This window comes from Echinops telfairi, unplaced genomic scaffold, assembly GCF_000313985.2.
Source record: "Echinops telfairi isolate 266 unplaced genomic scaffold, ASM31398v2 ScPeMD7_16;HRSCAF=60, whole genome shotgun sequence".
Taxonomy (NCBI): Eukaryota; Metazoa; Chordata; class Mammalia; order Afrosoricida; family Tenrecidae; genus Echinops; species Echinops telfairi.
In genome coordinates, this window is record NW_022103913.1 from 5092266 (window position 1) to 5105444 (window position 13179).

Here is a 13179-nt window from a genome sequence, read left to right on the forward strand (position 1 = left end):
TACAAATGTGACTAGGCCAAAGGATGTACACTGGTATAGATAGGAACTGGAAACACAGGGAATCCAGGGCGGATGATCCCTTCAGGACCAGTGGTAAGAGTGGCGATACCTGGAGGGTAGAGGAAAGGTTGGGTGGAAAGGGGGACCGATTATAGGGATCTACATATAACCTCCTCCATGGGTGGCAGACAACAGAAAAGTGGGTGAAGGGAGACGTCGGACAGTGTAAGACATGACAAAACAATAATAATTTATAAATTATCATGGGTTCATGAGGGAGCGGGGGAACGGGGAGGGAGGGGGAAAATGAGGAGCTAATACTAAGGGCTCAAGTAGAAAGGAAATGTTTAGAGAATGATGATGGCAACGAATGTACAAATGTGCTTGACACAATGGATGTATGTATGGATTGTGATAAGAGTTGTACAAGCCCCCAATAAGATGATTTTTAAAAGAATAATAATTTTAAAAAGCACACAATTGTAAAAAAAATTAAAACTAAGTTAAAAAGCCAATGAAATTCAACTTAACTTTATAAAGCAATAAAGATGCTATGTTTTAGAACATGTCCTGAAACAGGATGGGCAGTAATCTGTACAGGTATAGATAAAATTACTGCTTAAAAGAAGTCTATAGTCTAGTTGGGGAAACAATAAATATAACATGATCTGTGCGAGGCCATGAAAGATACTAAAATTAAAGTGTTTTTAATAGTCATCTATAGTATAGTAGTCTATTTTAAAAGAAATTTTAACTATTAATTTCATAAGAAATAAAGGCCTAGGGAAAAATAAAATAATCCAAAGCCTGATACTTCTCTTTTACCCTGTCAATGGTGATGAACAATTTTAAACTTGTTAAGAATCACCGTGGATTACCTCAGACAAGACAAATTCCCACAGTGACAAATGGAGATTTCAGGGGTGTGTTACCTAGGAGCTAATGACACGATTGCTTCCTCAGAGAGAGGTAGGAGAATTCATTATCTAGTCACTGTTCCTTTCTGAAACCATCCTGTTTTCTTTCACAGAAATCTAACGTGAATCATGACTTTATGTAGATGTGGTTAGACTCGAGTGAGTCTGACGTTCACTAGCTACACAGCTCAGAAGTAGATGGACAGGAAATAACAACAAATATGGGGGGGGGGCTTGAGACAAAAGTTTAGATGAGATAGCTAAATTCTAAGGCAACAAAGGCATCACTGGTAGAATTAGTAAAAAAGCAAAAAAAACCTCACTGCCACTGAGCCAATACTAACTCACAGCGACCCTATTAGACAGGGTAGAAGTGCTCCTGTGAGCTTTTGAGACAGTAACGCTTCACGAGAGCAGGAAAGCCCCTCAAGCCCTTCTTTGTCATCAATCCGACCCTGCGGTTGCAGCCCAACACCTAGCCATTACACCAACCAGGGCTCCTAAATAAAAGTAAAGTGAAGCCTAAATAAAAGTAAAGAAATCTTGCACTAAAAATCTAAGCTAATATATTTATAGAATTATAATGTACAGGTCTGCCCATATTCCTGTATTTAATATTCACAAGAATAGGAGTAATGTGTTATGGTATCTACTTTGCCCATATGAAATATTTATTATGTGTTATGTAGTGATATGCAGTAATTTGAAGTATTATAAAGTAATATGTAGTAATTTGCAGTATTACTCAACTAGAATTATGAATCATGCTTCCGACTAAGTCAGCATCTGTGTGTCACCTGGCCAGTGAGAGAATCTAGCCAACTGTATCAGAATTTGCACCTCAAGGTAGTTTTGCTAGTTTAACACGCATTTCATGGTAGAAAGCATATGCTAAAAAGATACTCCTAATTGTCTCACAGGAAAGATGTAGAAAACTCACTGCTATGGAGTCAATTCCTACTCATAGCAACCCTACAGTGATCTACTCTACTCTAGAAAATATATATTAAAAATAGAGCAGGGAAAGGTGCAATTGTATTATCCAAAGCTTAAATATAACATGAAACTATGGTTAGGGAAAAAAATGTTCTTAATGACATTCCACCAGGAATCATTAAGTCAGAGCTACCTAATATGTTCATTACTCCCACTGGCTGTTAAACAGAACATTCCTTTGGTATTAGTCAACAAGAAACATAATTGTGTATTAACTTGGTTAAGAAAAGAGGAAGGACAGAACAGGGAGATGCAAGACACATACAATTAGGGTAGAACATTAAAATTAAAATGCATTATGCGCTAAATTAAGGAAATTATAATTTCTAAATTGTAAAGCACTACCTCACTGCATACTTTAAGATTCTACTTAGCATAAAAAAACAACGAAGTTACAAAACAGAGTGTACAATGTTAATTTTTTTAAAGCAAACACATATACACATAATACATATAAGTATTGAAAAAATTACTAGAAGTCTGTTTAGTAAAACACTGATGGATGTAATGTATGGTATATAGGGTTTCAGAAGATTTTTTTTCTTTGTTCACCTAGATTTTTAAAGTTTCTATGCATATTGCTTTTTAGTAAAGAAAAAATGAACACATTTTAAAAATTATCTGAAGTTCATATAGTACTAGAAACCAAAATCCATATACATTACAGAAAAAAATATACTATTCCTGACTGTTTTATACCAAGTTCAGCTTTATTTATATCCGTCATCATTAGGGTAATTAAGCCATTATACTCTTTTGAGGCCAATCAATGGTAGTGGTTTAGAATAGTCACATGACAAAGTTCTGGCCATGGAGCTATAAACAAAGTTGTTGGTGAAGCATATTAACAGCCTGTGAAAAGGAACTCCACAGGCAAAGTAGTGGAATGGAAAACTGAGACCCTTAATCAAAGTTTGTCCAAGTCTCAAAGTGTTTGACAAACAAAAAACTACTTTAGGCCCATGGAGTGGGGCACTGGTAAGCAAGCACTCAGGCTTTTAGTTAGAACTCCTGAATAATTACACCTGAGCAATAAGGATGAACTGGAAATCGGCCAAATCCTTGGCTGGATTTAGATGATCTGCCATTGGGGTCTAACTGCCTGCCAAGAGCAAAAACGAATCTTCTCTGAAGGAATAAAAAATTTCATCCGGAGCCTCAAATTATCTCCAAAATATTCCAAATAAAATTGCAGTTTAAAAAATACTAAGCATAATAGAAAATAAGGCCAAATCCCACCACCATAACCCCCATTAAAAAGGAAACAATTACAAAAGAAGCAGACTTATTGGAGATCTGGAAAATTAAATAACTGACAGATCCAGATAATTAAATAACTGACAGAGGTTCATTGTTTCAATTTTTTGTTTGGCGGCTGAGAAAAAGGCAAACTCAGCGTATCAGAAAATCTACAGCAAAACCAAATGAGAAACTTAAAACTAAGTAATAAAAAAAGTATAAAGACCTTAATGGATGTACTGAACAGCAGATTACACAAAACTGAAAAGACGACTGGTAAAATGGGAGATGAATAAATAGAAAATACCCAAAATGCAACACAGAGAGACCAAAACACAAATATGAGACACTGTGAAGTGGTCGATTAGTCATGTAAATGGAGTGCCAGAAAAGAGGAGAAAGAAAGAATAGGGCAGGGGAAAAGAAATGAATAGCGAAGAAGATAAAATCATCTGACTGCTCCAAATCTAATGGATAACATCAAGTTACAGATTCAAGAAGTCCTAGAAATGCACAAGTAGGATAAAACCAAAGGAAGTTATACCTACACTTATGCTAACACTGCTGAGAAAATAAAATAAAACTGTTATTACCTGCAAAGAAGCAACAATAATTCTGACAAGAAACTACTACTCTTCGACGATAAACACAAGGCTGTGATTTGGTCCACATCTGCTTTCTTAACCTACAATGACTAACAGCGTATCCTTCACATAGGTCAGAAAATGTTGGAAGATCAGATATCTGATACTCCACTCTATACTTTTAATTAAAAATAAACCAAGCTCTTTCCCATAGAATTGGTTATGTTCAGCTGATAGTGTAGCATATTAATTTATATTTAGCCACATACTCAAGAGCTTAATATTAAGCTGGTACTTTCTAAAAGTTTATTTCAATTATGTTTATAGAAAGTTCACACAGAAATAGCTGTGATTATCTAAATTTTATTTTAGTATATTGTTGGAATCATACAAGGTATATAAACTTATACACACAGTTTGGGAAATTTAGCTGAATAAAGGCATTTAGAAAGCACAGACAGGCAGCTAAAATACTCTAAAGTCTAAAAAGCATTTCGGCTTGGATAAAAATACTGAAATTTCAACAATCAAATAAGAACCCAATAAATATATTGTTTCAACTAAGGAAATTGTTTATGTGTGTGATGGGGATGGGGTGGAGGTGGAGGGTGGATCCCAAATTCTAGATTTCTAACACTTATTTTTGTATTTTAGAATTAGATTCTGTAAATCATTTTAGACACAACTGGTTAGTCAGATGCATAAAAAATGGTGGTTTTACTTAATATCTCATTTATTAATGCCAAATATTTATGGATAGATTTGGGGCTTTTTTCAATCATTTTATTGGGGGCTCGTACAACTCTTATCACAATCCATACATACATCCATTGTGTCAAGCACATTTGTACACTTGTTGCCATCATCAGTCTCAAAATATTTGCTTTCTACTTGAGCCCTGGGTATCAGCTCATTTTCTCTCCTCCCTCCCCTCCCTGCTCCCTCACGAACCCTTGATAATTTATAAATCAATATTTTTCATGTCTTATTACACTGTCTGACATCTCCCCTCACCCACTTTTCTGTTGTCCATCCCCCAGGGAGGGGGTTATATGTAGGCCCCTATGATCGGTTCTCTCTCTACCCCACCCTTCCTTTACCCTCCTGGTATAGCTACCTTCATTATTGGTCCTGAGGGGGTTATCTGTCCTGGATTCCCTGTTTCCAGTTCTTTTTTTTTTTTTCCAATCGTTTTATTGGGGGCTCGCACAGTTTTTTAAAAATCATTTTATTCGGGGCTCATACAACTCATCACAATCCATCCATCCATCCATTGTGTCAAGCACATTTGTACATTTGTTGCCTTCATCATTCTCAAAACATTTGCTTTCTACTTGAGCCCTTAATATCAGCTCCTCAGTTTCCCCTCCTTCCCCACTCCCACTTCCCTCATGAAACCTTGATAATTTATAAATTATTAATATTTTGTCATATCTTACACTGTCCAACATCTCCCTTTACCCACTTTTCTGTTGTCCATCCCCCAGGGAGGAGTTATATGTCATCGGTTCCCCCTTTCCATCCTATCTTCCTTCCACCCGCCACGCATTGCCACTCTCACCACTGGTCCTGAAGGGGTCATCTGTCCTAGATTCCCTGTGTTTTCAGTTCCTATCTGTACCAATGTACATCCTCTGGTCTAGCCAGATTGGAAAGGTAGAATTGGAATCATGATAGAGAGGGGAGGAAGCATTTAAGAACTAGAGGAAAGTTGCATATTTCATCGTTGCTACCCTGCAACCTGAATGGCTCGTATCCTCAAGACCCTTCTGTAAGGGGATTTCCAGTTGCCTACAGCTGAGCTTTGGGTCTCCTCTCTGCACTCACCCTCATTTATAATGATATTATTTTTGTTCTTTGATGCCTGATACCTGATCACTTCGACACCTCGTGATCACACAGGCTGGTGTGCTTCTCCATGTGGACTTTGTTGCTTCTCTGCTAAATGGCCGCTTGTTTATCTTTAAGCCTTTAAGACCCCAGATGCTATATCTTTTGATAGCTGGCACCATCAGTTTTCTTTACCACATTTGCTTATGTATCCACTTTGTCTTCAGTGATCGTGTCGGGAAGGTGAGCATCATGGAATGCAAGTTTAAGAGAACAAAGTGTTCTTGCATTGAGGGAGTACTTGAGTAGAGACCCAATGTCCATTAATACTAACCCGGATAAATATATGCACATAGATCTATTTCCCCATCATCATATAAAAATATATTTACATATGTACATACCTGTATTTAGACCTCTATAAAAGCCCTTGCCTCCTAGTTCTTTACTCTATTTCCTTTTACTTTCCTCATGTCCCACTATCATGCTCAGCCTTCATTTGGGTTTCAGTAATTCCTCTCATTTGGAGTTTTTTCTTAAAGATTTATTATCTACAATGGTTCATTCCTTTATTTTACATGTAATGTTAGTTTTTTTAAATTAACCTGCAAAAAATAAATTATGCCTATATATTCATTATGTCTTGAACAGGTGATTAAGAGAAAGCCTGATGTATGTAAATCATTACATTTCTTTTTTTAAAGCAGTGGCCATATAAATGTATAAAGCAGAGATCATATCACCAAACCAAACAAACTATAAAGCAATCAATAACTTACGGCATGATCCAGAAATTCAGGATAAGCTTGTTGCTAAGGACTTATTAGCTAAATAATTACATCAAAAGAACATGGTTGCCAGTATATCTGGATTTACTGCTTACACAAGTTGTGTGAGACAAATACCCTTAATTAATGAAAGCATATGGAGAATATGGGTGATTTTGTTTAATCAGACTTATGGATTGATATTAAAGCACATTTTGTATTCAACTTCTTTATTCTATAACCATGTTTGACACAGCCATGCTCCTAAGAAATAAAAAGAAAAATACTTTTTCTTATAAATTCAAGTACCAAACACCTAATGGCATGACTACAGATCACTGGAGTCAAAAGATGTTTTTTTAAAACCTAATTAAAGTTATGTGCCACAGCAACAGATCTGAAGAACACCAAGTGAAGTAGGATAACGAGGCATAGAAACTAAGGAAAATTTGGAAAAGAGGGAATATTCAACAGTATGCAAAGCTTTTAACAAATCAAAGAAGCAGTAGTCTAAAACTCATCCCATCAGAGCTAGAGACACGAATGCCACGAGGAACACTGAGAGCTGTTTGTGTTTCCAAATGTCCGCAGGGCTGAAGACAAATTTGAGTGGTTGAGAAAATGTGGTGCAAGCCAAAGAGTAAAACTACAAAAGGGAGAATAATCAAGCAAAACAAAAAGAACTGGAAAATGCACTCATGAAACATTATTAATACTTGAATGTTTTGAAAAGAAAACTGAAAATAATTAATATTATTCACAATAATATAAACCATCTGAGAATTCACACTTTTCAAATGTTTTGGTATAAAAGCTACCTTACTACTATTGGGAATCTGAGGGCAAAATTACCTTTCTGTACATAACCATAGATCATCAGACCAAAAGGAATCCTGTACACTGTAGTGCCTATTTCACATGGAAACCCCTTAAGCAACAATAGGCTAGCAGCAATTTTGGTTAGACACAACAGGATCCAAGTACAAATTATTGGCAGAACTAGGAAATCAAGTATACCTTCCTCTGAGGTTGAGATGCCAATTATGTCCTCCACTGAAACGCCTTCCTTAGGAAACTAAACCCTAAATCAGTGGTTCTCAACCTTCCTAATGCCACAACTCTTTAATATAGTTCCTCATGTTGTAGTGACTCCCAACCGTAAATTATTTTTGTTGCTACTTCATAACTGTAATTTTGCTACTGTTATGAATTGGGTGACTCCTGTGAAAGAGTCATTTAACCTCCAAAGGGGTCCACAGGTTGAGAACCGCTGCCCTAAATGGAATTGCTCTACAGGGACTTAATCCTCCAACTATGTCCAATTAAGTAATACTGGGGAGACAACTGGCCCAAGTGCCAAATTCTTTCTCTAAACTCTCAGAGAAGTGAGTCGGACTGGAAAAGGATCACATTAGAAGAAGGTCCTGGACAGACTAAGAGAAAATGTGGGATGAAACTCAAAATCACAAATGAGTTGGATAGAGACTGGTGGGACAACCCCCCCCCCACTACCCCCCACACAAGATGACCATGGATAAAGTGCAGAAGGGTTAAGAAAGGAGAGGAACTTTAAGGAGAAAGTAAGTGATTTTACATTGTGGGAAATGCATTCCATGACAAGAACCAAAATGTGTATGAATTGCTGAATGGAAAATGAATTTCCTCTTTATACCTTCACCTAATTCACAATAAAAGTGAAATTAATAAATTATAGGAACAAAAAAGTTAATTAAAAAACCGAATCCAAAGAAGAAAATCATAAAGATTTATGTAAACATTTAAATCAACAACTAAGAAAATTTGATAACAAAATTTACTCAGCACAAAAATAAAGAAAACACATTAACAAAGAAAAAAAGAGATGAGTCAGCTCTTAAAGAGTGGGGGAGGTGCATGATCATAAAGACTCAAAGGTTGATGTGGCACTTTCTAGCTGCCAAAAAGAAAGCTGATGTGCAGAGAGAGATGAGATTAAAATGGATTAATAGAAGCGGAAGGGAAGAGATACACTCGAGCTTCAAAAGGCTGATAAAAATTCTAATACCTTCAATTCCATTATTCCACAAAATGTTAAAGCCTCCTCATTTTCTCATCAGGCATATAAAAAGACTAACAATGGTATCACCACATTTAAGTGAATGTAACCATATGCACCATTTAAAGTGAGATGAAAAGTTAAAGAGAAAACATTAACTATTCACTTTGCAAAATGAAAGTGGGGTGGATCACTTTAGATAGTGAGCACTTATACTCAATGAGCACAGTGAACATCTAAGGAGAAATTAAGTGGGTGCCAGTTCCTATGTGCCTCATACTGAGTTTTTAAAGATACAATGTTTTCATTCTCCTTGGCCACAAATGCAAGTCAACTATTTTGTCTGTGGTAAACCAACTCACACCTTAAGATTTATGAGAAACTGAAAGTCTCTTCAAAAAGAATTTTGACCTGATGAGAACTGCACCCAGGTTCCAGAGTCAGAATCAGCTTGATGGCAGGGGGTTTGGGCTTTAGTTTGCAGTCTTAAGAACCTAACCTCTAGTAAGTGCAGCTTCTCTCCACAAAAGCCTGATAAAACATGTAGCTCAAGCTAGCCACGTCAGGGTTACTGTAATAGTATTCTAAGAAGCTCCCCTACAAACTCTCTCACGCCTTTTTCCTTAGAGTTAATTTGAGCATTCCATAGACTCCGATGGTCCCTAAGTGATCCTTTTCATCTCAGTGACCACTGTCCGTGCGCAACAGGACTCAGTGGATGGGCGTGCAGCACTGTGGGTAGAAGCTTCAGTGTCAGACAGATCTCTGGCAAGCCCTCTGGCTTAGTTCTGTGATTTTGGCCAAATTATTTAACCCCCACAATTCTCAATGGCCTTATTTATAAAATAGAGTTAATAGTGCCAACCTCATAACATTATTCTGAAGAATGAATGATAACGTACATTAAGCATTTAGTATTATGCTTTGTGTGAGTCCTTACTTTTTTGAAAATTTAATCAAATGGAATGCAGAAGGGGTTACGAAGAAATGGAGAAGCAGGCACTCTATTTGCAAATTATCAGTGGGTGTGTGTACAGTATTTTTTTCTTGCCTTAAACTTCTGTTTAAGTCACTGTGGCAAATTACAACTTCTTTTAGAAAGGAAAAATCCTACTGCAGCTATGCCCTTAGTAGATGGTTTCACAATGCTTGCCATACTTTATAAATACGTAGGGTTAAAGAAAAAAATTCCCTTTAAATAGAAATGGCACCTTCTAAGACTCAGGCTTCCCAGAAACAAAAAGAGTTCAGCTGCATGGTTAAACATACTCCTTCACTCAGATAAAGAATCTGTAAAAGAACTTATTTTGGCAAGGAGAAAAAGAGCCCTAAAACGAGTAATGATAACTTTTCAAACACAAAGAGAAGTGAATAACAGGAAGGGGTGGACGTAGGCGTGAAGACTAGGCAATGGTAGGCTTCGGTGAATAGCATTTTCAGAAGTCTACTTTTTTACAGAATAAACAAAGCATCCTGATGAAAATGAATGAAAGCACAGATTTTCAGGGATTCTCCTCAGAACTAATAAAAGCTCTTATCCCTTCATATTTTTTCTCCTCTGGAAAAATAAATAAGTAAAAGCAGTAATTTGCTACTGAGATCGAAACAGAAGAATAGGAAAAAAGAGAGATCTAATTGACCTCCCCAAACTTACGAACACACACATGTGTTATTCTTGGTTTATATGGCAAAGATAATTTCTTTCAACTTGTATTACCACAGTTCTGTATCACCAAAATATTTGGTGTCAGAATTTAAAATAAGGTGTCTACATAAGCCAGTATTATTAATTCACATTTCTTATGAGTCAAAAACTCCTACATTATTAAACTTAATATTTACCTGAACTTCTGAATTGGAGTCAACAGGCTGTAGTGAAAACCAAGTTTCTCTACCACTATGGTTGCATAAGTCTTCTTTTTTGATGGCTACTTTTCCTGCAGGAAATAAGTAAAACAATATAAGAAAAGATACTTTGCTTAGGCTAAGACTCATCAGCACTGTTATCCAAGTTCGTGGAAAATTTGAATGAAAAGAACGAATTTTTTCCCACAAACTTTTTGAAGCCCCCCCTCATATGATATTTGTAAAAATATCTTACAATAATTCTCACCTGATATTTTAAAAATCCACCTTTATAAGGAATTTTTCTATATTCTGAATGAAAAAGCCTTTCACAATGCAAATGAGGGGGACTGGAGTGGAGACCCAGAGCCCAACTGCAGACAATTGGATATCCCCTACAGAAGGGTTATAAGGAAGGGATGATTCAACCAAGGTGCAATAGCACCAATGAAACACATCATTTCTCTATTTCCTGAACTCCCCTAACACCATGACCCAGGTTCTACCTTACAAATCTGGCTAGACTGGAGGACACACATTAGGTACAGAGAAGAGCTCTCGACACAAGGAATTCAGGACAGATAAACCCATCAGGAACAGTACTCGTAGTAGCAATATGAGGGTAGGAGGATGGTCGGGGAGGGGGAAAGAGGAGAGAAGGGGAACCCATCATAAGGTTGGATATATAGCCCCTCCTCAAAGGGGATAAATACCAGAAATGTGGGTGAAGGTAGACAATAGACAGTGTAAGATACGAAATAATAACAATATATAATTGATCAAGGATGCATGAGGGTGGGAGCGTGGGGGAGGAGGAACTTATAACAAGGGTTCAAGTAGAAAATGTTTTGAAAATGATGATGGCAACATATGTACAAATATGCTTGATAAAACTGATGTATGGAATGTTGTTAAGACCACCAATAAAATGATTTAAAAAGAAAGAAAAAGTCTTTACTTCCTTGGCAGAACTGCCTCTGGATCATTTTGAATCAGAAGATTATATAAAAACTCAGTTGTAGTTACACAGAACTGAATTTTTTACCGCTTGCTTAGAATCCCATTTTAACCCAGAATACCACTGAGTTGATTAGTATTGAGTTGAGCTGGACTCCAAAAAACCTACAAAGAAGTTCCTGAGACTATAAATCTTTATAAGAGTAGATAGCTTCTGAAGACAAAGCAGGTGCATAAGCAAATGTGGTGAAGAAAGCTGACGGTGCCTGACTATCAAAAGATATAGCATCTGGGGTTTTAAAGGCTTGAAGGTAAACAAGCAGCCATCTAGCTCAGAAGCAACAAAGCCCACATGGAAGAAGCACACCAGCCTGTGCGATCTCAAGGTGTCGAAGGGATCAGGTATCAGGCATCAAAGAACAAAAAATCGTATCATTGTGAATGAGGGGTAATGCAGGGTAGAGACCAAAAGCCCATCTGTAGGAAATTGGACATCCCCTTACGGAAGGGTCATGGGGAGAAGCGGATCCAGTTGGGGTGTAGTGTAGCAACGTTGAAACATACAACTTTCCTCTAGTTCCTAAATGCTTTCTCCCCACCCACTATCATGATCCCAATTCAACCTTACAAATCTGGCTAGACCAGAGGATGTACACTGGTACAGATAGAACTGGAAACAAAAGGAATCCAGGGTGGATGATCCCTTCAGGACCAGGGGTGTGAGTGGCGATACCGGGAGGGTGGAGGGAGAGTGGGATGGAAAGGGGTTACCAATTACAAGGATCTACATATAACCTCCTCCCTGGGGGACGGACAACAGAAAAGTGGGTAAAGGGAGACGTTGGACAGTACAAGATATGACAATATAATAATTTATAAATTATCAAGGGTTCATGAGGGACAGGAGTGCGGAGGGAGGTGAAAAAATAAGCTGATGCCAGGGGCTTAAGTGGAGAGCAAATGTTTTGAGAATGATGAGGGCAATGAATGTACAAATGTGCTTTACACAATTGATGTATGTATGGATTATGATAAGAGTTGTATAAGCTCCTAATAAAATGATTTTCAAAAAGTTCACAAAATAATATTAATCTATTTGACAACCTAACAAAACAAAAAAAGAGTAGACAGCTTCATCTTTCACTCAGTGATTGGTAGGTTTGAACTGCCAACCTAGCAGTTAGCAGCTAACCATTGAACCCACAGCACCACCAGAGCTCTTTACCCAGAGGATCGTCAATGCAAACAGAAAGCCACAATAATCCTGTCAATTTTTAACACCACAAAATAATCATATCACCCAGTACATTTTGAAAAGTTATACCAGCATTTCATAAGCGATTATAAATTTCAGTTAAAAGGGAAAAAAGGATACACATCAATAGAAATACTGAATATTGACTTAAATTATATTAAGACAGTTACAAAAACTTGTTTTTATCAAAATAATACAAACACTTGCTTCAGTACATACACATACCAAAAAAATCAAAGCAGTCCCCTAGAGTTCCTATCTCTCAGAAAATATACAACGCAATGAACAAAGTAGTGAGAGAAGAAAACGCAGAAATGTTCTTATTCTAATGATTTCCCATGTTACTGTACAAAGCATTTCCTTCCTCAATTTAAGTTTTAAGAAGTAGGCATAGTTTTGTTTGGCTGACAACTTATTCCAAGATTCAGAAAACTTCAACAAAGGAGATGCTTTAATGGCAAGAGTCGTTCACTTTCTTTCATTTTATCAAATAATTTTGATTTTAAGTACCATGATTATACTTCAAAGACCCTTGGTGCACAGTGCTTAAGCATTTGGATGGAGGTACTGAAATACTGGACTTTAAAATCTATCAGCCACACCAAGGGAAAGAAAAATGAGGCAGTCTGCTTCTGTAAAGATCCCCCACACCCCCCACTGGTAGGGCCCCATGGGGTAGCTCTCTTCTCTCCTATCTTTCTATTTCTATAAGTTTAAATTGTCAATGACAGTGGGATTTCACTATGCTTAATAT

At 37.0% G+C, this 13179-nt stretch overlaps 1 protein-coding gene across 2 annotated transcripts in view; it reads right to left on the minus strand.

Moving 5' to 3' along the window:
* The window catches only part of RASA2 (RAS p21 protein activator 2), a 138035-nt gene that overhangs the window by 110708 nt on the left and 14148 nt on the right, over positions 1 to 13179 (minus strand). For both annotated transcript variants that reach the window (XM_004712077.2, XM_013007105.2), the window contains exon 3: positions 10211 to 10305. In XM_004712077.2, the coding sequence (XP_004712134.1) occupies positions 10211 to 10305 (95 nt within the window). The remainder of the gene's footprint in view (positions 1 to 10210; positions 10306 to 13179) is intronic.